The 26,466-nt window shown below is 38.9% G+C and overlaps 1 protein-coding gene across 1 annotated transcript; it reads left to right on the top strand.

Moving 5' to 3' along the window:
• Window positions 1-26,466, top strand: LOC149188007 (protein mago nashi homolog 2). The gene is made up of 3 exons (XM_089411536.1): window positions 1-395; window positions 497-673; window positions 26,146-26,466. The coding sequence occupies exons 1-3, from the start codon at window positions 183-185 to the stop codon at window positions 26,203-26,205; spliced, it is 450 nt and encodes a 149-aa protein (XP_089267662.1). The 5' UTR covers window positions 1-182; the 3' UTR covers window positions 26,206-26,466.

The following is a 26,466-nucleotide window of genomic DNA, read 5'->3' as shown; positions in this document are numbered from 1 at the left end:
TTGTCTGCTAAAGGTATTTAAAAACCCTTGGAGCAGCGATACCAATCCCTCGCGTTGGGAGCACTGTCCGCGCAATCAAAATTTCATCTCGGCGATTTGAGACTGTAGAGGTATTTAAAAACCCTAGGAGCAGCGATACCAATCCCTCGCAAAATGCCCCGACCACCGATCGAATTCCGGCAATGGCAGATGATCTGGGAGAGTTTTACGTTAGGTACTACGTGGGTCACAAGGGCAAATTCGGCCACGAGTTTCTCGAGTTTGAATTTCGTCCCGACGGCAAGCTTCGCTATGCAAACAATTCGAACTACAAGAACGACACCATGATCCGCAAAGAGGTTTTCCTTACTCAGGCTGTTCTCAGGGAATGCCGACGGATAATTGCCGAAAGCGAGGCATGTTTTTTCAAAAAGTTCAATTTCAGATTTTCAATGTCGTTAGAGCGAAAACCCTAGCACATTAAAACCCTGATTAAATTTGGTGGGCATCATTGCAGATAATGAAGGAAGACGATAACAACTGGCCTGAGCCGGATAGGGTTGGTCGTCAGGAGCTGGAAATAGTTATGGGGAACGAGCATATTTCCTTTACTACTTCCAAAATAGGATCTCTTGTCGATGTGCAAAGTAGCAAGGATCCCGAAGGCCTTCGGATTTTCTATTATCTTGTTCAGGTATGTACAGTTCTTTTTTCATAGTCAAAATGCTACATTCTCTACCTTCTTAGATGCCTTACTTTACGCGTGTGACAACGTGGAAACATGGTAAACACATGTCCCCTCTACAACCTGAACCATCTTCAGATAGGCGCTTCCATTTTACCCAAGACCAAGAGAGTGCCTTCTTGCTATGCCGCAGTTTTCAATGCTGTATTCTCCTACTCCTTACATGCTTTACCTGTTGCGTGTTACAGTGGAGAAATATGGTAAACCCATATCCAACCTCCAACATGAACCTTCTCCAAGTAGGTGCTTCCATTTCACCCGAGCTTAAGAGATTGCTTTCTTTCTGCCACCTGTTTTGGTCTTTTTGGTTGATAAAAGGACATTTGTTAATGACTTGAGTTCTATTTTCGGCTCAGATACCATGTCGGATCTGTATCTATTCTGTTGACTTCACCCAAGACTTGCACACAGCCACCTCTGTTGGCTCAGATACCATGTCAGATGTGTATCTATTCTGTTAACTTCACCCAAGACTTGCACACGGCCACCTGTGTTGTGATACATGGCATTCATGGTCTGTCATGGTCGCCAGGACTTCCTCCCCTTAGTTGCGCTCTTGGTATAGTTGAAGGCATATGCAACTAATCTCACTTTGCTTCTTGCGTTTGTTGAGTTTAAGTGATGTTTGCCTTACAGGTTTGTAATGTGAGATATGGCCATTTCCCAGCTAAATTTCGAAAATGGAAACCTGAAATTTGTAAAGAAATATTCTCACTTTATTTTAAGCCTACTTTGGCAGTCAATACTAAATATCTGGAAAATAGATTTGAAATTAACGGTTTTTAATTAATTCAGACAATACACAAGAATCAAGATAAAATAAACTCTAAAAGCTGTATGGGCGTTGCACTTGGCCAGATATGTAGTCCCTGATTGACTATTCGCACAAAACATTCACCAAAAACAAATCCCACTCTAATATTTATTCAATGTTGTGCATTTTTCTCCTTTAATCTGGAGGCAGTACATAGACTCTTAGTGTTGTGACACATATCTAAGTTTTATATTTTGAATGGCCCAAATCAATGTACGGATTAATGTTGAATTTACTGTGTCATATCTATATACCGTCCAGTGCTGTAACTTGTAGATGCCTCATTAACATCTTGCATTTTTTTTTTTTCATATCTGGACTTTAAGTGATGATGTCCTAAAACACAAGTGCAACCCTAAGGGTGATGAAGAAGGGCTACGGTTACCCACTCTCATCAGAGTAACTCATTCACTCTGTTTAGGCCATCTTTCCTCTGGCTCAAGGTGGTAATCCGTAAATGGATGCAAATGAAGGCTCAAATATAGATGGAGAATTAGACGTAGTAAAACAGAAATATAAGATGATCTTTTGAAGTGGATGGAGGATAGAGACTAGTACCTATCCAACTTGGGGGAGTGAAGGTATCAGTTTTAGAGAGCTGTCTTCTATCAATGATTAGGGCAAAACAAAGCTGCAATAGCATACTACAACCAGCCCTAATTTGCTGTTTATTAATACAGAAATTTATTCGGAGGACCCTTCCAAAGGTGCATCTCTTAAAACTTGCTATGAGGGTGTTTTTACAATGAAATAGAAAATTGGCAACAATACTTATCAAGATAACAGCTGCAAATCAATACATTTCGAAATAAAACAACAAAGGAGATTAAGAGTGGAAAGTCGACACCTAGATCCTTATATTGGAATAGCCATGCCGCAATACATGAAACATCTAGTAATTTTATGTTAAAATAGGTATGAAATGTCTTGGAAATGTAGTCAATCAAATTGTACGGTGTTTCCAAATTTGGAAAGATGTGGTTCATACTTGTTTCAATGTTTCTTGGCCCACCTTTGTGCACGAGATGGGTGTGGGACCCATTGGAAAATGTTGCATTGGTTGCTCTAGTGACCCTTAAGACAAAAAAAATATAGGGATTGAGCTTTGAAGAGTTTGTCACCTTTGTAATTGTACTATTAAATTCTTATAGTGAACGTTGGCTCTCCTGTTCGTAATTCAACAGACTTAATAGTTTTCAGGATTTTAGGATTGGCAGATTGTAGCATTCCTATTGGATTCTATCATGAATGAGAGCATGGGATGAGTATCAGTCAAGACCACCAAGCTATGGGATTAGTATCAGTCAAGACCACCAAGCTATGGGATTGTGTCATAGAATCATCAATGAGAGTTAACATAGACATGGGTTTCCTTCTAAAATATTATTTATGTGTTGTTAGAAAATCAGAAAGGCAGAAATATTTTCTTATGTTGACAATTACTTGAGATATTCTTGTATTCTTATTAAATTTCTTTATGTCCTTTTATCTTCTCATTAAGCAATCATCAAATTAAAAACATGAAGATCTGTGACACCAGATATAGGCACTCAGTCAGGGCTAAAACCCCTATGTAGGGGAAAACCCAGTCAAACTCTTCCACTAGTAGATTCAAATCAAATTGAGACAATCCAAGACCTTAGACCAGACCAAAAGACCTTCCTCTCTCCACCAAGTCAGCCTTCCAAATTGATTAACCAAACTTCAATAGTCACTTCTAGTTAAACAACTTCAACCCAACTACAACTTAGAATTTCAGCCCTCCAACTTCTAGAGTTTCGGCCCTATTGTAGATATGTGATTTCGACCCTCCCGCAACAACCTAGAAACTCGCACGTGTGGCAAAAAAGAGAGAATTTCAACTTCTTCTTGTCTAATAATTGTCTCCTTTTTCTTCGCTAGGGTTTTTCTCCTTCTTTAGGTATTTTGCTCCTCTTTCCTTCTCTAGCAATTGCAGATTGAACTTGCTTGATTGGTCTTCCAAATGAGATCGAGTAATTGCTTATTTATAGTCCTTTTGGGTGGTCGAATGTCTTTAATGAGGCCAACTTGTCTTCTTTGGCTGACTTGGTGGAGGAGGCACAAATGACACTTTTGACACAAAACCAAATTTCTTTCTTGTTATACAAAGCCCAAGAAGGGTCTATTAAATGATGACAAGGATTAGTACTCATGACATAAACCCTAGAAGCCTACAATGGAGGCTTTGACCTAAAAATAAAATAATAAAGCATGAAACTCATGTTGATAAATATTTTTTTCTTTTATAATAAAGTTTCTTTTTCTTTCTTTTGACAAATACATTACATCATGACTCAAATACAATTATGAAGGCCACCACTAGTTACATTTTTCAACATGTGTATCATTCTTATTTTATTGCAATAAAATGTGTTATTTAAAAAAATTGTATATCCATATTTTTTGTATTTTTTATATATTGCATTGCCCTAATGTATTTTTTTTTTTGGGAGGGGGGCATGTTTCCAGGTATTCCCATTTTGAAAACTTGTACAATTTCCACATTTTGTGCAACATATGTAGCATACTCAATAATAACCTTTGTCCACTGTCGAGAAAAGTGTCCCAAGGGGATTTTTCATCCTTAGGGTTATAAATCCACAAGATAAATTGACTATTTTGCACAACCTTCTTACAATTGTCAAACAAATAAAATGGATACAATCTTATAGTCAACAATGGGTTTTCACAAACTTCAGTAGTTCATATTAATTCCAATTCAATTGTTTGCTCCTAGGCTATTACACCATAAACCTGGCTGTATAGCCGTCACAACAGTGACGATGCTTTAATACAAGCAGTGATAGTTTTGATATGATTTCAATAGTAATCAAAGCTTACTCAGCCAGTTTGTTCACTAATAAATTTACAAGACTAACTTTAATTTAAGAAAATTGCTCAAACAAGACCTGTTACTTCGGTTGCTCCTGTAATGTCTCCTCCCGAGCTATCGACTTGTTGTTGCCTTTCATTGTGATGACATGGCTCTTCAAGTTTGGCACTTATATTCACTGGATACTCCTTGCTGTCCTGATTTGTGGTATATAGCCTTGGGTTCCATTGTAACCAATCGAAACTCAAACAATATTGTGCTGCACTGCCCAGTTCAATGCTTATCTGATAGGCCCTTGGGAGTATAGGTTGCAACTCTCCCAAATGTCCTGTAGTTTTACTTCGTCACCAGGAACTCGTTCTATCTCCTTGCAGGTCTGTTGTTTGAGGAATGCGGTCAAGATTGCCTCGCTGCCCTCAAACAATCCCAGGGAGGAATGCAATGATATATTGTTGCCTTACAACCTTAGGGAGGACTTATACACTATTTTGCTATCCAAATAGTTCAGGAAAAAAATTTGACCGCAAATAATTGCCCTAGAGGCTTCATTGTCTTTGATATCCACAGGAAATTGACTTGCTATTTAGGAAAGAACCTCGGCGGCCAAGATTGACCACATTTACAGCTTTCGTTGCCTCAAGTTTGTGGCTGACTATATTATTACCAATCTGTAGCTAGACTTCGGCCCTGTGACCCTGCGACTTACAACCTCCTTTGAAAACCACAAAACATCCTTGGTTTAGCCTCAGATCGTTTGATCATATCTTCAATAGCTGCTCCAGGATAAGTGCAGTCTCTTGTTAATCAACCAAAAATCTTTGTCTTAGAATTCCTACTTTATCCAGATAGATAGGCTTTCTTAGAGTGTCTCCTTAGCTACCTAATCCTCAACAGTTTAGAAGTGTTTCAAAGAGATTATGCCAAACATATTAAAGAAAATAGAAGAGGCTAGCTAGTGTGGGATCATCACCACCAAAACTAATCAAAAGGAGAAAGGGTCTTAAAACCCTCGAGCCTTCAACTAAAAAATAGAGATATCCAATCTAATCAATGATGATAAAATGATTCTATCTCTTTTTTATTTATAGATTCCTCACGGGGGGGGGGTCTTTTCCTTAATTTAATGTGAGGGGTTACAAGAGTAGCCCCCAATACTGGCTTTTTGCCCAGCTACCCCAAATTTACCCAATGTTTCCCCAAGACATTCGATAATGGGTTTTCCCCTTTTATAACAGAAGACCTAAAAAGAGAGATTTTGATGATGAATATTCATTTTATTTTGCTTTTACAAGTTCTAATGCATGTGATGATGAGATATGGTTGGTGGACAGTGGTGCATCTAGGCACATGACTGGGAGTCATGAACATCTCTTTGAATTGGTTGAAAAGGGGATGGCACAAAGGGTTGAGCTTGGAGATAATGGCAAATACAAAGTCATATGCATTGGCTCATCATCTTTCCAATTGGAATCAAGAGGTACCATATCTATTAATAATATTTTATATGTTCCTGATTTGAAGAAGAACTTGTTTATTTCATCTCTTGAAGACAAAGGATATAGAATTGCTTTCGTTGATGGACATGTTCTAGTATGGAAGGACTTCTCTTTTGAATCTACCAAAGTCATTGATGTGTGAATTGGAGGCCTACATCATCTCCTTAGACGCTCAATTCAAGCCTTGCTACACAACACCATTGATCTTTGTGAGCTATGGCATCGAAGGTAAGCTCATGTTCATTAAAGCCTTGTCTAGATTGAAAGATTTTGTTAAACGTGTACCTGAAATCAAGATTGAGCATGATGGAGTTTGTAAAGGATGTGCTCTTGGGGAAAAATGTCAAAGGACAATGTACTAGCAGTGATAGTAGATCCAAAGGAATCTTGGATCTTCTACATTTTGATGTTTGTAGGCCTATGTCTGACAAGTCCTTGAGTGGTCATCTGTACTATGTCACTTTCATTGATGATTACTCTCGTAAAACATGGATTTATTTCTTGAAATACAAGGATGAAGTATTTGAGAAGTTTCGGGAATTTAAAGCACAAGTTGAGAATGCTACATGAAGAAGGATCAAGACTTTAAGGTATGACAATGGAGGAGAGTATGTATCCAAGGAATTTATTGTTTTCTAAAGGAATGCTGGAATTAAGAGGGAGTTGATAGTTCCCTACTATCCTCAACGAAATGGAATCGCTGAAAGCAAGAATAGAACCATTATGGAAGCTACCAAGGCCATGCTCCATGATCAAGAGTTGTCAATGTTTCGTTGGGAGAAGCTTTAAAGGCAGTTGTTTATGTTCAAAATTGTGGAAATGTTCCATATTGATTAATTGCCCAAGGGAGGACGAAATAGCCTATCTGACCTTGTAGGCTATGTTCAAGCAAAACACCCATTGCCACAACTACCAATTCTTTGTCAAATTTACCCAATGTTTCCCCAAGACATTCGATAATGGGTTTTCCCCTTTATCAATGACTATAGCTTAGGAAACTACCTCAAAATCAACGCTACTTGCCCTAGCCCACAAAGATGTCCCCATCCTCCTGCCAAACCTCCATCCCCAAGTAGTAATGCATTAGCACCATATCAGTCATATCAAACTCTGAAGCAAGATCTCTCTTGCAATGATGGATGAGATTGTACTCCCCTGTAATAAACAAGTCATCCACATATAGTGTTAGAATGAGTGGATCATCACCTACCAAAATAAAGTATAGGTTTGGATCTGCATCACTCTTTTGGAAACCCAGCTGCTGCAAGTAAGCATCTATCCTCTTGTACCATGCCCTCGATGCCTGCTTCAGTTCATACAAGGCTTTCTTTAGCCTACATACATGAGAATCACTCCCATGCAACTCAAAGCCCTCAGGTTGCTTAATGTAAACCTCCTCCTGTATAACACCATTGAGAAAGGCGATCTTCACATCCATTTGGTAAATCTGCCATCCCATCTCAGCTGCTTTAGATATAACTGCTCTAATGGAAGTATAACGAGTAACCGATGCAAAGGTCTCCTTATAGTCAACTTCCTCTACTTGTGAGAACCCCCACGCCACAAATCGAGCTTTGAACTTCTCAACGCTGCCATTTGCAACATGCTTGATCTTGTAGAGCCACCTGGAAGTCACAACTGACTTCCCATCAGGACGTGGCACTACCTCCCAGACATCATTCTTCATGATAGAAGAATATTCCTCCATCATGGCATCCCTCTAGATCTACTGTCTAGTGGCCTCCTCAAAACAAGCTGGCTCTGTCTCTACAATGTCTGCCATGAAGCCACCCAACCTCTCTGGCGGTCTGCTCTCCCTCATTGACCACTTGGGTCTCCCCACTGCCTCCTGAGCCTCCTTCAGGGTCTCCCGAAGCCATCTTGGCTTCCTCTTCCTTGCAGTAGTCTCATGTGGAGGTATGGGAAAATCCTCATCTGGTGCCTCTCCTCCTGGCGAGGAAGGCTCTATACTAACCAAAGGAGATCCTGAAATTTGAGATATCATGCCCGATGAACCTGCACCAGGTGATCCAGTACCAGGCAAAGCTATGCTCTATGAACCTGTCACCCCTGAAGAAGGTGAATCTCCTGATCCTGGTGTACACTTGATGCTTTGAAACTTGTGGTGTGGCCCCTTGCTGAGGAGCCTGTTGCTCCATCTGATCAATCTCTTGAGACCTCCTCAAAGCCCTCTCCTCAAATCTCACATCCCACCTCAAGACAATCTTCCTCTGTGCAGGAAGGTATATGCGGTAGGCTCTGTTGGTCTCGCTGTAACCCATCAATATACCTCTCTCTATTGTGGGTTCCAACTTCGTCCTCTTCTCCTCAGGGACATGTGAATATGTAAGACACCCAAAAATCCTGATGTGCCCAACTTCTGGCTTCTTGCTGGTATATATCTCCTCAGGAGTGTTGTTCCCCAAGCCTCTGTGTGGGCTTCAGTTCTACAAATAAACAACAATGTTAACCGCCTCGACCCACAAGAAGAAAGGTAAACTCTGATCATGTAGCATCGCTCTAGCTGCACCCACAATGGTCTTGTTCTTCCTCTCTGCCACCACATTTTGCTGAGGGTTATAAAGCACAATGAGCTCCCTCGTTATGCCAACACTCCCACAAAAGTCTCTCATCTCTACTGAAGTGTACTCTCCCCCATTGTCTGATCTCAACACCCTGATCTTCCTCCCTGTCTGGTTCTCCACAAGAGCCTTAAACTTTTGGAGTCGTTGGAAGATCTCATCCTTGGTCTTCAGAAAGTAGATCTAGGTCCTCCTGGAATGGTCATCAATGAATGTCACATAGTGCTCATATCTGCTCAATGAGACATGGGACATGAGACCACATACATCGAAATGAATCAAATCAAGGACACCTGCAACTCTACTGTCATTGCTCTGGAAATGTGTCTTGGTGTACTTTCCCAAAGCACACCCCGTGCACACATCATGATGATCAGTGCTGAAGTTTGGCAACCTGGTAACCATCTCCCTCAACATCTTGAAAGCTCCATGGTGCAACTGGGTCAACCTCCTGTGCCACAACTCACATAAACCACCACTATTGGTTTGAGCCACCATAGCTCGAAGAGGCTGAAACATGAGTCTGAATAGTCTCCCGCTGCAAGCTCCAATCACACGAGCATACTTGATACTGGATCCTCTAGGATACAATAGCACTTGTCTCTTTCGGAACAGTACCTCATACCCCTTGTCCTCCAAGCGGGAAACTGATATCAAACTCTTCTTCAACCCTAGAACATAAAGAACATCTGTCACCTTTAGAGGGGGTAATGACTCCCTTTGAAATGACACTGTCCCCATACTTGCCGCCTTGACTTTGGAGTTGTCACCAAGCACAACCTCCAAGTCAGTATCATCCTCCAAAAGGCTCGTGAAGTGCTCCCTAACTCTAATCATATGGCAAGATGCTCCACTGTCTATGAACCGTGCACGTGAAGATGTGATATGAGTGGCTAAACTCACCACCAAAGCACACTCTGAGTCAAACATAGTTGCAAACTCATCCACATCTGCTGTAGCTGCAAATCCTTGTTTCTTCTTACCCTTCTTGTTGGGACATTGTACGACATAGTGACCCATCTTCCCACAAGCAAAGCATTTCACTTTGCTCATGTCCTTCTCCTTAGCCTTTTGCTTTCCCTTATCTTGCTCTGCTCCACTAGAAGACCCCTTCTTGATCTTCTTTGTCCTCTTGCCCTTTACCGCAAGAGCAACATTCTCCTCTTCACCTCCCCCACCACTCTTGCTGCCACTGCACATGCTTCGACTGATCTCTTCCTAAAGGAAATCATCCCACATCCAGGGAAATGCTCTCTAGCCACCAAGCTGTGTATAAAACTATCCCACTTCTCGGTGAACCCCTCTAAAGCAATGCAAACCAACTGTTCCTCTGGAATAGTCTCTCCTTTCACCTGTGAGACTTTGGTGAGGACAGATGTAACACTGTCAGTCCTGGTCATCTTGATGTTGCGTAATTTTTGTTTCAACATCATCTTCCTATTCTCATTAGACTCTGGTGCAAAGAGACTAAGGACTCCCACATCTGATATGCATATGTCATTCCTGAAACATCAGGGAACAAATGATCCTTGATGGCATCTAGAAGGATCCTCTTTGCCTTCACATTTTTCTTAGTAAACTCTACCAATAGAGCTGGATCAGTGGGCGGTTGTACAACTTCTTGTACAATATCCCACACTTCCACCTCCTCCAGTAAAAGCATGATCCTCTCTTTCCATGGGCCAAAATTTTCAGCCCCCACCAATCTGTCCTCTATTCTCAACCCAGTAGCCATGACCTCACAACCAACCAATTGAAGCAAAACTGGAACCTAGAGCCACTCTCCCTCTGAACTGCTGAAATATTTGGGTTTTTGGCAAAGTTTTGAAGGTATGTTTCACTGTTTGAAGACTTTGGTAGCTTGCTGCCCTCTTTATAAGCGGACTGAAAATGTAGATCTGAACCTCAACTTGGCTCAACTAAGCTCTGATACCATGTAGAAAATTAATGATCTGCACCCCAACCCCAGTTTACAATTTTGCAAGTGTTTATTTGACCCAACCCACATGTTTTGTCATGCTGATATAATTTTCAGTATGCATTCATTGTAAACATTTAATGAGTGCTTCTACTATTTAACACATTTCCTATCAGCTGAAATTAAAGCTAAATTTAGGCAAGCATTTCAAGCATGAGAGACACTTATTTTTGGTCAAGGTGACCCCGGAAAAACCCCACAGCCTTTTGGGGAAAACGGTCTTCAAAGGATGATTTTATTGCTTGAGAAAATTAGTCTAAGTACATAAAATTAACCACAGTACTTATCTCCTTCAGCTGAAGCATTTAATTCAATTTCTGGAAATTTGTGCCCACTGAAAATAATTTCCAAATTTACAAATTTCATGCCCAGAAATTTTGCCTTGATATCAGTGCCAAATCTGCCTCAAAAACAGTGCAAACTCAGCCTTGAAATATGTGCTGTAGATGCCTCGAAATTTGTGCTTGAAGGTGCCTCGATTTCTGCGCTGGAGGTGACTGCTGTCCCTCGATTTTCATGCCAGGAAACTACCTCAAAATCAGTGCTGCATGTAGCAGCAAACCCGAGATTTCTGCCTCAAAATTCAGGCCCAAACAATGGAGGAACAATCCTCGAATTCAATTTTGTGTTGCTGCTTCCTTGAACTGTATGCTGTCTGTCCCCTCGATATCTGTGCTTGCCTCCTTGAAAATCATGATTCTCAATGGCTGCCTCCTAGAAATTCGTTCCTCCTTTCTCTTGCAGCAAACCCTCTTTGAAGATCTCCTTTTCTCCTCTCCTCTTGCTCTCTCAATAATCTCATGAGTGAATAATGAAGAATGAGCTCTCCATTTTCCTTTTATCTCTTAGAAAAGATTGAATCCCTAAACCTAGGATTCAATGGTTGAGATTTAATTTCAAAATCAAGATGTGTGGTTGAGATCACTTTTCCCAAATGACCCCCCTCATACATTGGCCCCATTTCTCATAAAGTGATTTTCTCAACTCTCTTTAATATTAGAAAAGTGAACTATGTACTTTACACATAAAGTCACTTTATAAAGTGCTAGTGACTTTAATATTAGAAAAATACACTTAGTGCTTTACACATAAAGTCACTTTATAAAGTGCAAGTGACTTTAATATTAGAAAAATACATGGTACACCACTTTTAAGTATCTCTTCCATCCATGGCATTAATATAACTCATAAATGTCACCAAGATAAAAATCATTAATGTGTCTACTAGGCTAAAAGGGATAAATGCCTAGTAACACCTCTCCTTGGTATTATTTTCAACAGATGCTCCAAATGAATTCGATTTGCTTCTATTTATAGGCTTCAAGGAGGCCGAATTGATGTCCTTAGGCCGACTTGATCTCTTCGAGGTTGACTTGGTGTGGAGGATACATAAATTACATTTCACTCAATACTAAACCTTTTTGCGTGATTCAAAAGCCCAAGAAGGGTCTCTTTAAAAGTACAATGACTCTGTTGACTCGAAATAAATCCTAGAAGTCTTCAATGGGGACTTTGACCTAAAACATGATGACCCAAGCATGAAGCCCATGCTTTAATAAGTCATAATAATAATAATATATATATTTTTTTCTTTATTCTTTTGACAAGTACATTACAAGATGACTCAAATACATTAAATGAAGACCGAACCTAGTTACATTTTTCAACACTCTCATTGTTCTTCAAGGTGATCTAAAGGCTCTTTCCCTTCACCAGAGCTCTAATACCATTTTGATTGTCTATTTCAATCAAGACTAGTACAATTTTTCAATCTGATAACTACTTCCAATGATACAATTAGACTTCTTTAGAGCATTCAATCATTAAGCAGTTATACATGAAAAAATTCAACCATTCACTTTCTTCAATAGAGCAATAGAGATCACAATAAACAATGAAACAAGAGACAAGAGACACCAAAGTTTAAGGTAGTAGCTAGGGCAAAACCCATAAGGGGAAAACCCAACAATCTTTCCTTATGAGAGGGAATTCAGTTCATCAAATGTACATAAGAATATTCCAAACAAGATGCCAATTTCTTGACCTCAATATTGCTAAGTCAAACCAATCAAAGGAGATAAAATAGTCAACGTTGGTCAATGTCATAGTCTGCAACAGAGGGGCTGAATTTCGGCTCGAGGTAGTTAAATAAAGGAGACTGAAATTCAATCAAATCACAGTCAACGACCCCAGTCAAAATCTCAGCCAAATCTCAAAGTTGACTTGCGGTCAACTTGTAGTTAAGGAGCCAAAAACAAGATCAGAATTCAGTCAAATAGAGTCAACGAACCTTTGAAACTTTTGACATCCACAAACAGTGAAAATCTTGCTCAAACAGAGTCAACGAACCTTTGAAACTTTTGACATCCACAAACAGTCAAAATCTTGTTCAAACAGAAGTAAGTGATCCCAAGTCAACGCTAGTGAAACATAAGATAAGAACGCTGAGCAACACAAAATTGTTCTTCCTCTTTTCTCCTTCGCACGTGTGGACGAATCACCTTGTTTAAGATCAAATTGATGTGTGCAATGAGATGCCAAATGAGGATCAACGTGATTCTTTTTGTATGCGTGCTTGGTGGAGGGTTTTGACCTTGGGGTCAAACCGTTTCAAAGAGTGGGGCCAACTTGTATATTTGAGGCCGACCTAGTCAAGCATAGAAATTCATAATTTCTCCTTCGCTTTCCCAATGAAAATACTGACTGAAGCTACCAAATTTTCAATAGGGTTTTTTTGATGCATGTCAGTTCCCCTTTACTAAATGGGTGAAAGAATAAGTGATTCCAATGCTCTCACATGGCAAGGAATTGGCGACCTATGAAACTAACAAATGTTTGCAACTTTGGAGCCTATGTACCATGAAGTTATTGATTTTTCAAGTGCAATAGATACAAGCACAATATTTTTGAAATACTGGTAATTACTTCTAATCGTATAGATCTTCTTTTAACAATTCTAGTTAATCATTAAGCAACTACACTTCATAAATTTAACCATAAAACCATAAAGAAGTAGAGATCACAATGCACAAAGAGAACACAATATCTACCCTAGGAAAACCCACTTGGGGAAAACCCAACAACCTTTTTCTTAGAGAAATTCTTCAGTTCAACAAGAGATACATCTAATGCTGCTAGTCAACTATGAGGTCAAACTGACCAACAAAGCTTATGGTCAAACCTAGTCTCCAACCCTCAAGTCAAGCCTCCAATTTGCCTTGCAACTTAGCCTGATTTGATTTGCCCTAGGTTGAAATTCGGCCTCTTAGAAATTGTCCAAAAACCCAAAAATTTGGCCTGCCTAGAATATGTTGCCTAGAAACACGTGCGAGAGAGAGAGAGAGAGAGAGAGAGATGATCTTCGTCTTTTCATCCTTCTTGTCCTTCACTTGGATGCCCAAAAATTGTCTTGCTTGTGAGAAGATGAATCGTGCATTTGTGGAAGAGGTTGATTGCCTTTATATAGTGTTCTGCCTTCGCGAATGGGTGTGTCTCTTCACTGGGGTTGACTTGACTAACTTGGAGCCAAAAATTCAAAATTCAAATTTTAAAATTTCTCTTTTAAATCCGACATGAAGAACATGTCATATATAAATTCTTTCAACGGCTAAATAATCAAAATGACATGAAGAACATGTCTTACAAATTCTTTATACATTTCAAGGGTTAAAACAAAATTATGAAGACTGAACATAGCTACAAAATTCAACACTCCCTCTTTCTAGGGAGGTATTCATAATGACGTAGACAAATGCTCTTCATGTGAACAAATTTCTCTAAGAAAAGGTTATAACAAATCATTACCATAATTGGGTCACAATTGTGACACATGGTAATCCAATAACATCAACCATTTACCATAATTCGGGTCAACACTTCAGACCTATGGTATATCCACATCATAATTTGAATTAGTGCTTTTTCATTGGGGTCGACTTGACTTGAGGGAGGGCCAACTTGACTAACTTGGAGCCAAAAATTTAAATTTCAAATTTCAAATTTCAAAATTCTCTTTTATATTCGACATGAAGAACATGTCATATATAAATTTGTTCTAGGGTTAAATAATGAAAAGGACATGAACATGTCTTACAAATTCTTTATACATTACAAGCGCTAAAATATAAATTATGAAGAGTGATCATAGCTACAAAATTCAACACTCCCTCTTAGCTAGGGGGGTATTCATAATGACTAGACAAATGGTCTTGATGTGAACAAATCTCTCTAAGGAAAGGTTATAACAAATCATTACCATAATTGGGTCACAATTGTGACACATGGTAATCCAATGGAATCAACCATTTACCATAATTTGGGTCAACACTTCAAACCTATCGTGTATCCTCACCATAATTTGGGGGGTCAGTGCTTCAGACACATGGTAAATCGACTGCATCAACTAATCCCATAATTTGGGCCAGTACTTCAGATCTATGGTGTGTGCTCACCATAATTTGGGTCAGTGCTTTAGACACGTGGGATATCATTTAGCATACAACTAGTCACCATAATTAGGGTCGGTACCTAACGCATGGCATCCCGACTAGTTTGGGTTCACCATCATTTGGGTCAATGACACATGGTGAATAACGAAAGGCCAAACTCTAGTTACACATTCCATGACCTGATGCTAAATGTGTTGAAAATGTAACTATGTTCGGTCTTCATAATTGTCATTGTACTCATGTCACTATGTATATCTTATGTATCTATCAAAAGGAGAAAGGAAAATAAGAAAGAAATTTATTATTTTTCAAGCATGGGTTTCATGCTCCATTTAAGTGTTCATCTAGGTCAAGCATGGATTTCATGCTCCTAGGGTTTTTCAAGTCAATAAGAGAGTCGGTTTCCTATGTATAAGACCCTATTAGGCAATTTGTAACAAGAAAGAAGAATTATTTTCGAGTCAAAAATGTCATTATTGACCTCCAAGACCAAGTCGGCCCTGCAGTCCAAGTCAACCTAGAAGAGGCTATTTGACCCCTTAAAAAGGGTATAAATACAAGTGATTTCAATTTCATTAGCAACCCTCCTCACAAGAAGTTCAATCTGCAATAGAAAAGTGCGAAATTTAAGGAAGAAGCCAATAAAGTCAAAGGAGAGAGAAGATGAAGCAAGGAGTAAGGAAAATCAAAGTTTTGACCTAGTTTTTGGAGTATTTTCTCACACGTGCGAAATTTTGAGATGTTGCAGGGGTTAAAAGTTGTAGACCTACTATATGTCCAAAATTTAGATGCTAGGGCCTGAAATTCTAAGTTTGCAACAGTTCTAGAAGGGTTTGACCCTTGTTGACTTGGTTTGACTTTGACTAGTTGGAAGGCCTTTTGTTGAAGAGCTGACTTGGTGCTTGGAGGAGGTCTTGGTATAGGGATTTTGGCCTTTGGATTTCTCATTTGAAGCTGTTTCTATAAGAAGAGAAGAATTTTGACTGGGTTTTCCCATAAGAAAGGGGTTTTGCCTTGGCTGAGAGCCTACATCTTGTGTTCATTGTTTTTGTGTGATTTTCATTGTTTTATGGTTTTGGTAATTGTTTGATGAAAAAGAACATAATAAGAACAAAAAGAAGAAGTCAATACAATATCACAAGCAATTATCAAGTAAGAGAAATCACCCCAAGTGCTGCCATATAGATTTCTCAACATGGTATCAGAGCTACGATGAAGAAGGAAGAGGCAACTTGGAGATCACTCCAAGGATATGAAAAGACGACATGTTCTAATCATCTTGGAAGGACATAAGAAAGGACACAAGAGAGTCACAAGGAAGAACATAAAGAAGGATGCAAGAAGAAGCTCCAAGGAAATAAGGCTAATCATTCATCTTGAAGGAAGGCTACTAGACTAAGAGGCTCTTGTTTACAAGAGAACATCTTGAGAAAAAACTTTTGAAGACATCTTGGAACATCTTGAAAGAAGAAGCATCTTGGAAGATCTTTTGGAAGACATCATTTGCAATGTAGAAGGAAGAAAGCTTCTCTCTTTTGTAGTTGTAGGGTCTTGACCTTCTTTTGATGATGATCCAAGGCTACTTCGATCTAGGGTTTTGATACTTTTTCGTAGATTTTGACTTCAAAGTTCACTTTGATATCCTTCAATTTGCTTTGATATTTTTCTCGAGGTTTGATCCTTGAGTGTCCCTTGATAAGATGCCCTTCCTGGAGATTGTCTCCTTAGCTTTGATACCATGTTGAGAAATTTAGGGCATATGCTTTAAGTGAATTCTCTTCTTATGATTACTGCTTGAGAATGCTTTTTACTAAAATAGATTATGATCTTCTCTTTTGTTAGATTATTATAGTGTTCTTCATCAAACAACTACCAAAGCATGAACAATAAAGAGACAAGAGACATAGAATATAGGCGATCAGCTAGGGCCAAAACCTCTCCCACTTGAGAGGAAAACCAAAACGAATTCTTCTTCTTATAGAGACTTCAATTGACGAATACCAAGACCAAGACCCTTGACCTATTTGCCACTCCAAGACCAAGACACAAAGCTTCCTTGATGAGATCCTTCTTCTCTTTGGTCAACGATAGTCAAACCTTTGCTCCTTCCTCCTTGGTTACCCTTCATAATTCGGCTTCCTTAACACTGCTTCAGACCTGCAACTCTTTTCAGCCCTAATTCAGAGAGCCTTAGATTTGACCCTTGAGCAATTTTGACCTTCAACCTTCTTCGCTGGAGAGAGAGAGACTCACCTTCCTTAACTCGGCTAGAGGATCTATTAGGCTTCCCCCAAATCTGCCTTCTTCATGATGACTGTAATACCTGAAGTATCTCGACTCTTTCTGCAACAGAGGGCTTTGTAATCTCGCACGTGTGAAGTGTATATTTACCCAAAAAGAGTCCCAAAACACTTCGCTTTTTCTTGCCTTCTCTTCGTTGGTTATATGGCTCCTTCTCTAGTGATTTCCGCACTCCTCCTTATTTCATTCAAACCATGACCGAAAATCTTGCGTCTGTATTGAGGCCGCGCTGCCTATTTATAGTGGTTGCCCATGAAAATAAGCCGATATGAGTTGAGGGTGAGCTGCCATCCATTGCATGCTTGATATTGTATATCCATTTGGAGGACACCATTGATTTTCGCTCAAGTCTAGGCACAATCTCCCATACATCATTCTTAATATTGATTGATATTCTACTAACATCGCATCCTTGCATACTCGTTGCCTAGCTGCTTCTTCAGAGGTGGAAAATTCAACATCAATGAGGTTAGTCATTAATGTTGCTTAACCAGAATAACTCTTTGGCCTCTTGTTTTCCCTGAAGGAGCCATGTGGTGCTGCATGTCCTTTTGCTCCCTACAAAGTGGATTTTATCCAAGTTGGCCTCTTCCAGATTTCAAGAACAACAACCAGATCCATTAGATCACTAGGCCCTTTTGGCTCTTCATGATGATCAATGAGACGTTCTAAAGATTTTAATGGACCAAAACCACCTTCTTCCTTGGGAGCGTCACGTTCTTTGTCCTCATCAGAGTCCATTGCACATCCGACATGTCTATCCATTGCACGTTTGACATGTCTATCCATTGCATGCTTGATATTGTATACCCATTTGGAGGACACCATTGATTTTCCCTCAGGTCTAGGCACAATCTCCCATACTTCATTCTTCATATTGATTGATATTCTACTAACATCGCATCCTTGCATACTTGCTGGTTATCTGCTTCTTCAGAGGTGGAAAATTCAACATCAATGAGGTTAGTCATTAATGCTGCTTAACCAGAATAACTCTTTGGCCTCTTGTTTTCCTTGAAGGAGCCATGTGGTGTTGCATGCCCTTTTGCTCCCTATAAAGTGGATCTTATCCAAGTTGGCCTCTTCCAGATTTCAGGAACAACAACCAGATCCATTAGATCACTAGGCCCTTTTGGCTCTTCATGATGATCAATGAGACGTTCTAAAGATTTTAATGGACCAAAACCTTCTTCTTCCTTGGGAGCGTCATGTTCTTTGTCCTCATCAGATTCCATGGAAACTTCCATAGATTTTGAATAAGCCTCAACTCATGTCTATCCATTGCATGTCGGACATGTCTACTCATTGCATGCTTGATATTGTATACCCATTTGGAGGACACCATTGATTTTCCCTCAGGTAGGCACAATCTCCCATACATCATTCTTCATATTGATTGATATTCTACTAACATCACATCCTTGCATACTTGCTGGCTAGCTGCTTCTTCAGAGGTGGAAAATTCAACATCAATGAGGTTAGTCATTAATGCTGCTTAACCAGAATAACTCTTTGGCCTCTTGTTTTCCTTGAAGGAGCCATGTGGTGCTGCATGTCCTTTTGCTCCCTACAAAGTGGATCTTATCCAAGTTGGCCTCTTCCGGATTTCGGGAACAATAACCAGATCCATTAGATCACTAGGCCCTTTTGGCTCTTCATGATGATCAATGAGACGTTCTAAGGATTTTAATGGACCAAAACCTTCATCTTCCTTGGGAGCGTCATGTTCTTTGTCCTCATCAGAGTCCATGGAAACTTCCATAGATTTTGAATAAGCCTCAACTCATGTCTATCCATTGCATGTCCGACATGTCTATCCATTGCATGCTTGATATTGTATACCCATTTGGAGGACACTATTGATTTTCCCTCAGGTCTAGGCACAATCTCCCATACGTCATTCTTCATATTGATTGATATTCTACTAACATCGCATCCTTGCATACTTGCTGGCTAGCTACTTCTTCAGAGGTGGAAAATTCAACATTAATGAGGTTAGCCATTAATGCTGCTTAACCAGAATAACTCTTTGGCCTCTTGTTTTCCTTGAAGGAGCCATGTGGTGCTGCATGTCCTTTTGCTCCCTACAAAGTGGATCTTATCCAAGCTGGCCTCTTCCGGATTTCAGGAACAACAACCAGATCCATTAGATCACTAGGCCCTTTTGGCTCTTCATGGTGATCAATGAGACATTCTAAAGCTTCTAATGGCCCAAAACTTTCTTCTTCCTTGGGAGCATCATGTTCTTTGTCCTCATCAGAGTCCATGGAAACTTTCATAGATTTTGAATAATCCACATTCTCATCAAAGGTCACATCCTTGCTAACTTAAACCTGTTTTTGTCCTGGAACATATATTATATATGCCTTTGATGAACCAATGAATATTCCTTTTTTTCTTGAAGGCTCTAACTTTCTTCTGTTATATTTATACATGACTATAAATAGGACAACCAAATATTCTCAAATTACCAACCTGAGGTTTTTGTCTAGTGGAACGCTTTTTCAGGAGTCTTTTCTTCCAAAATTCGATGAGGACTTCTATTTTGAATGTAGACAACGATCATGGATGCTTCACTCTATAGAAACATAGGCAAGTCTTGATCGTGCATCATTGCCTTGACGGATTCTTCGATCTTTCAACAACTCCATTTTGTTGTGGATTATATGGAACTATCAATTCCCTCTTAATCCCGACTTCTTTGCAAAATTCTACGGGCTCCTTGGAGGTATGTTCTCCTCCATTATCGGAACTTAGGGGATCTTGATCTTCTTTCCCTTCAAGTTTTTGACCTCAACCTTGAATTCTTGGAACTTGTCAAAGACTTCATCTTTCGTTTTCATGAAGTAGATCCACGTCTTGCGAGAAAAATCATCAATAAATGTTACATAGTACAAAGACTCAAAGAGCCTCTAAGATACTTTACTGGCATTGGACCACATACATCAGGATGGACTAGGTCCAAGATTTCCTTGGATTTACTTTCGCTGCTTGGAAAAGGCTTCTTGACATTCTCTCCAAGTGCACATCCTTTACATACTCCATGCTCTTCCTGCAAATCTGAAGTACTTGAAACCATTTATTTTAAGGCAGGCAAAACTCTATAGTGAAGGTGAACATATCTTCTATGTCAAAGCTCACATGGATTAATATCATTATGTACAAGTGCTTGAGTAGGTTGTTTCAAAAGTCTATACAACCTTCCTTCACGAACTCCAATTATTCTAGCGGAATCTATGCTAGAGCCTTTGGGCCAAACAAGAACTTTGCCATCAACAAATGCTACTCTATCTCCTTTATCTTCCAAGCATGAAATAGAAACCAAATTCTTCTTCAAACTTAGTACATATAATATGTTGCTAAGATGAACATTATCACCTGATTCTAGCTCAATGGATGTCTTCCCAATGTCTTTGATTGCATAGCTGTTATTATCTCCAAGTTCCACCTTTTGTGCTAATTTTCTTTCCATTAGACTTGTGAGGTTTCTGGATATCTCGTCATGTGCCTTGAGGCACCACTATCTACTAGCCACAAGTCTTCACTATCTGCAACAGAACTAGTAAGAGCAAAGAAACAGAAGAATTCTTTATTACCTGGATTTCATTCTTAGGTTTCTTTGGAAGTTCTTCAGAATCTGCGCTTCTTTCCCTTTATCTTTCTACCATTTGGTCTTTCTGGACAATCGTGTCTAAAGTGACTGAATTTGTGACATTGATAGCATAGAACTTTTGATATATCTCGCTTTCCTTAAGGGGCAGATCTTTTTTCTTTAGGTTTTCTTCATTCATTTCTTCTTTGGAAACCAAACTTCTTTAAATGTGCAACATATGCTTGAGAGTCACCTTGTTTGGATCTCTGTATCTTTCCTCTTGATATGAGCCTTGATTCTTCTTGAGTACATGGAGTCCATAGTTCATCGAACTTTGGCACATATTCCTGCTGCAAATGAATCCCATTATTCAGGTAAACCATTAAGTGTTGTAGTTACTAGTTCTTTTTCAGGAGTGATTTCATCAATTGCTTGAAGTTAATCTCTCAATTGAGAGATCCTTATGGAATATGAGGCTAGTGTGTCATTCCTTGTATTCTAACATCATGGAGTTCATTCTTCAGACTCATAGCTTGACCAATATTGTTGATAGTGTACATACCAATTAGGGCATCATACATTTTCTTGATAGTGTACAAACCAATTAGGCCATCATACATTTTCTTTGAAGAGTCAAGATTTGCTATATATGGGATCAAATGATTTCTAATGGAATCTTTAATGATACTTCTAGTTGTAATATCATCTTTCTCAAAACTTAATTTCTCTTCATCTTTCTCTGGTTCAGTGACTTTGGCTTTCACAATATCCAAGAGATCTTCTTTTGCAAGGAGAAGATCAATCCTTGTTTTTCAAGCCCTAAAGTTTGTATCTCCTAATTTGTTTTCTGCCTTCATATGGGAACCCATAGTCGTAGACAAGCAAATAGATATAGGGATTCAAGAGTGATCTCTTACCAAAGCTTCTTCAAGAGTGATCTCAATGCCCTTTTCGTCACCAAAGCTCCCATTCCATGTTAATTTTTCAAGTGCAATAGCTACAAGCACAATGTTTTTGAAATATTGGTAATTACTTCTAATGATATAGATCTTTTTTTAACAATTCCAGTTAATCATTAAGCAATTACACTTCAGAAATTCAACCATAAAACCATAAAGACAGTAGAGATCACAATGCACAAAGAGAACACAATATTTACTGCGGGAAAACCCATTTGGGGGAAAACCCCAACAAGCTTTTTCTTAGAGAAATTCTTCAGTTCAACAAGAGATACATGTAACACTGCTAGTCAACTATGAGGTCAAATTGACCAACAAAGTTTATGGTCAAACTTGGTCTCCATCCCTCAAGTCAAGCCTCCAATATGCCTTGCAACTTGGCTTGATTTGATCTTCCCTAGGCTGAAATTCAGCCTCCTAGAAACTGACCAGAAACCCAGAAATTTGGCCTGCCAATCTACCAAGAAATTCGACCTGCCCATGATATGCTGCCCAGAAAATTGCCCAGACACACACGTGTGAGCTAGAGAGAGAGAAACATGATCTTCGTTCTTCTTGTCCTTCGCTTGGATGCCCAGAAACTGTCTTGCTTGTGAGAGGTTGAATGGTGCCTTTGTGGAGGAGGTCTACAAAATTCAATAGAAGTCACTACCACTTAGTGGGATCCTTGTCTTTATGTGTATCTTTTAAAGCATCATATGGGCCTAACATACCTCACTGACATGAAATTTGGACCAAGTGACTTAAGCATGTTGGATGTCTCCTCTGTAGAATTAAAATTCTTCTTAAGAGTCAAGACTGGTCAAGAATTTTTTCACCACCTCTTCCTCTTGTGAAGGAGGCCTCATTTGTTCTCTCATTGTCTTGACATTTTGTAATAGTGATGTAAACTGCCATATGAAGAGGTGCATTCAATTTATTCCAAGGTCCATGTATAGACCTTTGCAACTTGCAGGTATAAGGTGGGGGTGTCTCTTATGAATTTGATCATCTCGGACATATAGTCAACTTTTGCATGAATCTCACCACAATGCGGGTGGTCTATTTCTGCATACCGGAGCATATAATTTATGGATTACGACAAATTCAAGAGCAAATTAAACATCTACCCAGAAATGATCATCCAAAATTAGATGCCTTACCTTAATGACTGTGACCAATGAAGAAGTTTTCCATGATACTCGTGTGTCATTGATATTTTTGGAAGATAAAGCCTCCTCAATCTCCAATAGCTGGTGAAGAAAAAATTAGAATGTGGTGAATCTAGTATTAACTGGTTTGAGCAGCGCCACTTTGGTAAACTTTGTGGTATATAGCTTGTGATTGGTAGTGATTACATAAGAAACTCTAAATTTTGCAGCCATTTTCAATCAGCATGACTGTCCAATCAAGTTTGCCAATATCTTTTAGTGTTCTTCTTTTTCCCATGACAATCCATTGCCCGTAAAAAATAGGCCCCAGATATGGAAAAGACAACCGTGTTCAACATTGTATGATTCAGACAGTCCATCCAACTATCCACACTCTATGTTGCCTTCAGTGGGGCCATCACCTTCTCATGACACGTTTGCACCTTGTCAAATGAAATTGTTTGAAGCTTCTCATAATTAGGTGGCTTATAGTTTGTTGTTCCATCATTAATGGCACAAACCATTTATTCAAATTAGGATGAACGAGCTCCATTAAAAGCGATGTCAGATTTAATAAAGGATATTGCTATTGCAAGATCAAGACCCTCCCTACACTTAACATCAAACACATAAAAATACCTGTCGTCTTAACTCTCTTACTCGATGAACTTGGAATATTTTTGGAATTCTATGATGGAAAATGCTCATCACTAAAATCTTTAGCATTAGATGGTATTGGTTCATCTTTATGGCACAGGGCTTTCTTCTTGGATTCTAATTTTTCCAGCATTTTCTTGATCCCCCGTGCTGCAAGCAAATTTTCAACTTGGTCAGTGCAAATTTGACTACCTTTTGAATCAGCTGGACAAAGTGAGCACTTGATTTTAGTTGCCCCCTTCCACCCTGGGGCACCTTTGTTGTCTCAATGTATTTTGACCTAAGTCACCTAACATGGGACGCTGGGATTCGAGTGTCTCTCATCTTTTTCTTTGAGTATTTTCTCAAAAAAAAATCCATCGGTGAAAACAGAATATTTTCTCATTCTAGAGTCCTCAGAATTGATACTTTCAAGTATCAGCTTGTACAAAAATATGAATTCATATGACTGCTAAAAAACCACAAAGGACCATATATATATGGTTTCAGGAAATATATATTCTCCTAAAAACAGATGTACCTGTCTGTGTCAAGTGACCATTGTTTGATTCTTTTGGCAAACCAAATCCAGCTTCAACCCATTCTGCTTGTTTTGGTAGTGTGCATCTGCTAGCATGTTATGGTCATGAAAAACATTTGTGAAAGAGATAAAGTTGAATGCAGCCTTCTTTATTTGCCTTGCCAAATCATCCAATTAACAATGAATATGTATCTCATCATTCATCCATTTTATGACCAAAGAAGAATCCCTGAATATTTGCAGCCTCATGATATCCATTGCAGCTTTAATAATATGTGAAGAGCTTTCAATTCTGCAATTTTTTTTGTTCCAGTGCCCAGGCAAGCCTTGTACTTGATGAAGTGATCCTTGGAGATACTACGTGGAATTCCATCTTCACCGCTGATGTTTGACTTTCGTAGACACTTTGCATCCTAGATAAAGTCCACATAGCTGATTGTATATCTGGAAAGTAGGAATTTGGTTTCTTTAAAAAAATAGAGCATTTCTTGACAATGATATACCCTATAAGGTTAAACATGGAATTGCTCTATATTCTCTTAGATCCTTTTCTGGAAACCACTCTGAAGACATTCTTCCATTGTGAATCCCCTCCAGATATTTATTGTAGTCAATTTCTTGATATGTTTCCACAAATGTGGGCCATATGAGCAGTAGATGAATAAATGAGGAATAGATTTTGTTTCCCTTGTACACGACATACAATTACTGAGGCCTTGTCTCCCTCTTTTCTCTGAACTGTCCCAAGTTAGGACCTTTTTCCTAAGTGCTAGCTAGAGAAAAAATATTGTTTTCTATTGGTCCTTTATTTTCCAGATTTATAGACCGTGACTACATATCATCTAGACCAGTTGGATCAATTAAAGCTTCATATCCCATTTTTGATGTATACATTCTTGTAGCCTTATTATTTGCACACATCAGAGAGTCCTCTTCATCTCAAATTCTAACATGAATTCTTTTCATCTCATTCAGAGACATTTGCCAATTTTCAGACCAGGCCGCATCTATGCCCAAATATGGGGTTGATTTCCATTCCTGTTGCCATACATTTGTTGTCAATGGGTCTACAATCTGATGAAGTGTATAAAGCCCTTTTCATGAAGATGGTTTTTCAGATTTGATTTAAGAAATTTTGATCTCCACACCCCATAATAGGACCCAGATCCTATCCTTCCATTTTCCTTGTTACCAACTTACTGGGTTAGAAAATATCCATTCGCAGCAAAATCTAGCACCCAAGCTTTGCGCTGACTTCAAACATTCTTGATAGATTTCCATGGGGACCTTATACAATCCAATATTGATGCATGAGCAATGCATTTCTGGAGAGCATAGACTTCCCTTTGAAATGAGGTGCTAGAGGCTCTTTGCAACCGGAGACCCCCTTAAAACATGAATCTGTTTTAAATGCGCCATTCCCCCTTGTTTTTGGCAAGGTTATAGTCCAATCTGTGGCCCTTTTCCTTTTCAACCTAATAATAAGAAATTGCATAAATATTACTCATCTTATCTATGTTTTCCTCTCGATAAGAAATTGCACAAATATTTCTGATCTTATCTAAAGCATATATAAAGATGAAATCATGAAATTGAAACTTGATACGAATGTTGATTTGCTATAGATGGAATACATGTCTCTTAGGTGCATACCACTGTTAACTTTTAGATGTTTCCAGTAAAGTGGAGATATGCACCCAGTATCTTTAACCCCGTATGTTTTAAATGCATAGAGAGGTTTGCATCTGAGTTTTTTTGTATCCCTCTAGGTGTCTAATATATTCTGCATTAAGACGGATCAATGCAAGTGTGAATCTCTCTCATGGAGTTTTTTATTTTTATTTTTATTAAATTTTATATTTTATCTGATTGCATTTTTCTTGGCAAGCAATATCTCAATGTTAATTGTTTCAGATTTACCATTTCGATACCATTATAGGTACTACAATCAATTTTTATGTAGTGTCCCTTAACACCTCAATCCAGACTCTGGACCAGTGATTTTTTAGTCTTTCACAAATACACGTTTCCTATTAGAGTTTGGCATTACTAACCGCAATTATCTTACCATTGCTTTTACTTCTTTGCAGGACCTCAAGTGCTTTGTGTTCTCTCTCATTGGTCTGCACTTCAAAATTAAGCCAATCTAGACATAAATGGTTGCATATACGTGCAGATGCATATTATATGATTTGAAGATTTATATTAAAAAGCACAATGGATCTTTTTGTACTCTAGTAGCTCCGGAAGGACTGATTAACATGGATGTGAAGTCTTTTTTCCAAATATTTATTTGTACTAAAGAGCATAACATGCCTTTCTAATCGAGCAGATATTGATGTACTGAACACGATGTGTATATGGAGTGTGTTTTAAAACATTAGATTTATTCTAGTCCAGTCATTTCTATA

Source organism: Pinus tabuliformis, chromosome 3_1, assembly GCF_031772625.1.
Source record: "Pinus tabuliformis cultivar Carrire ecotype Pingquan chromosome 3_1, CPIR1, whole genome shotgun sequence".
NCBI lineage: Eukaryota > Viridiplantae > Streptophyta > Pinopsida > Pinales > Pinaceae > Pinus > Pinus tabuliformis.
This window is presented reverse-complemented; position numbering and strand designations above follow the sequence as displayed.

Bases quoted from the DNA above. Each gene is read 5' to 3' on its own strand.
- LOC149188007 (XM_089411536.1), top strand. From the start codon at position 183: ATGGCAGATGATCTGGGAGAGTTTTACGTTAGGTACTACGTGGGTCAC. The intron at 396-496 runs GCATGTTTTTTC...GCATCATTGCAG, and splicing joins GGATAATTGCCGAAAGCGAG to ATAATGAAGGAAGACGATAA. The intron at 674-26,145 runs GTATGTACAGTT...ACTTCTTTGCAG, and splicing joins TTTTCTATTATCTTGTTCAG to GACCTCAAGTGCTTTGTGTT.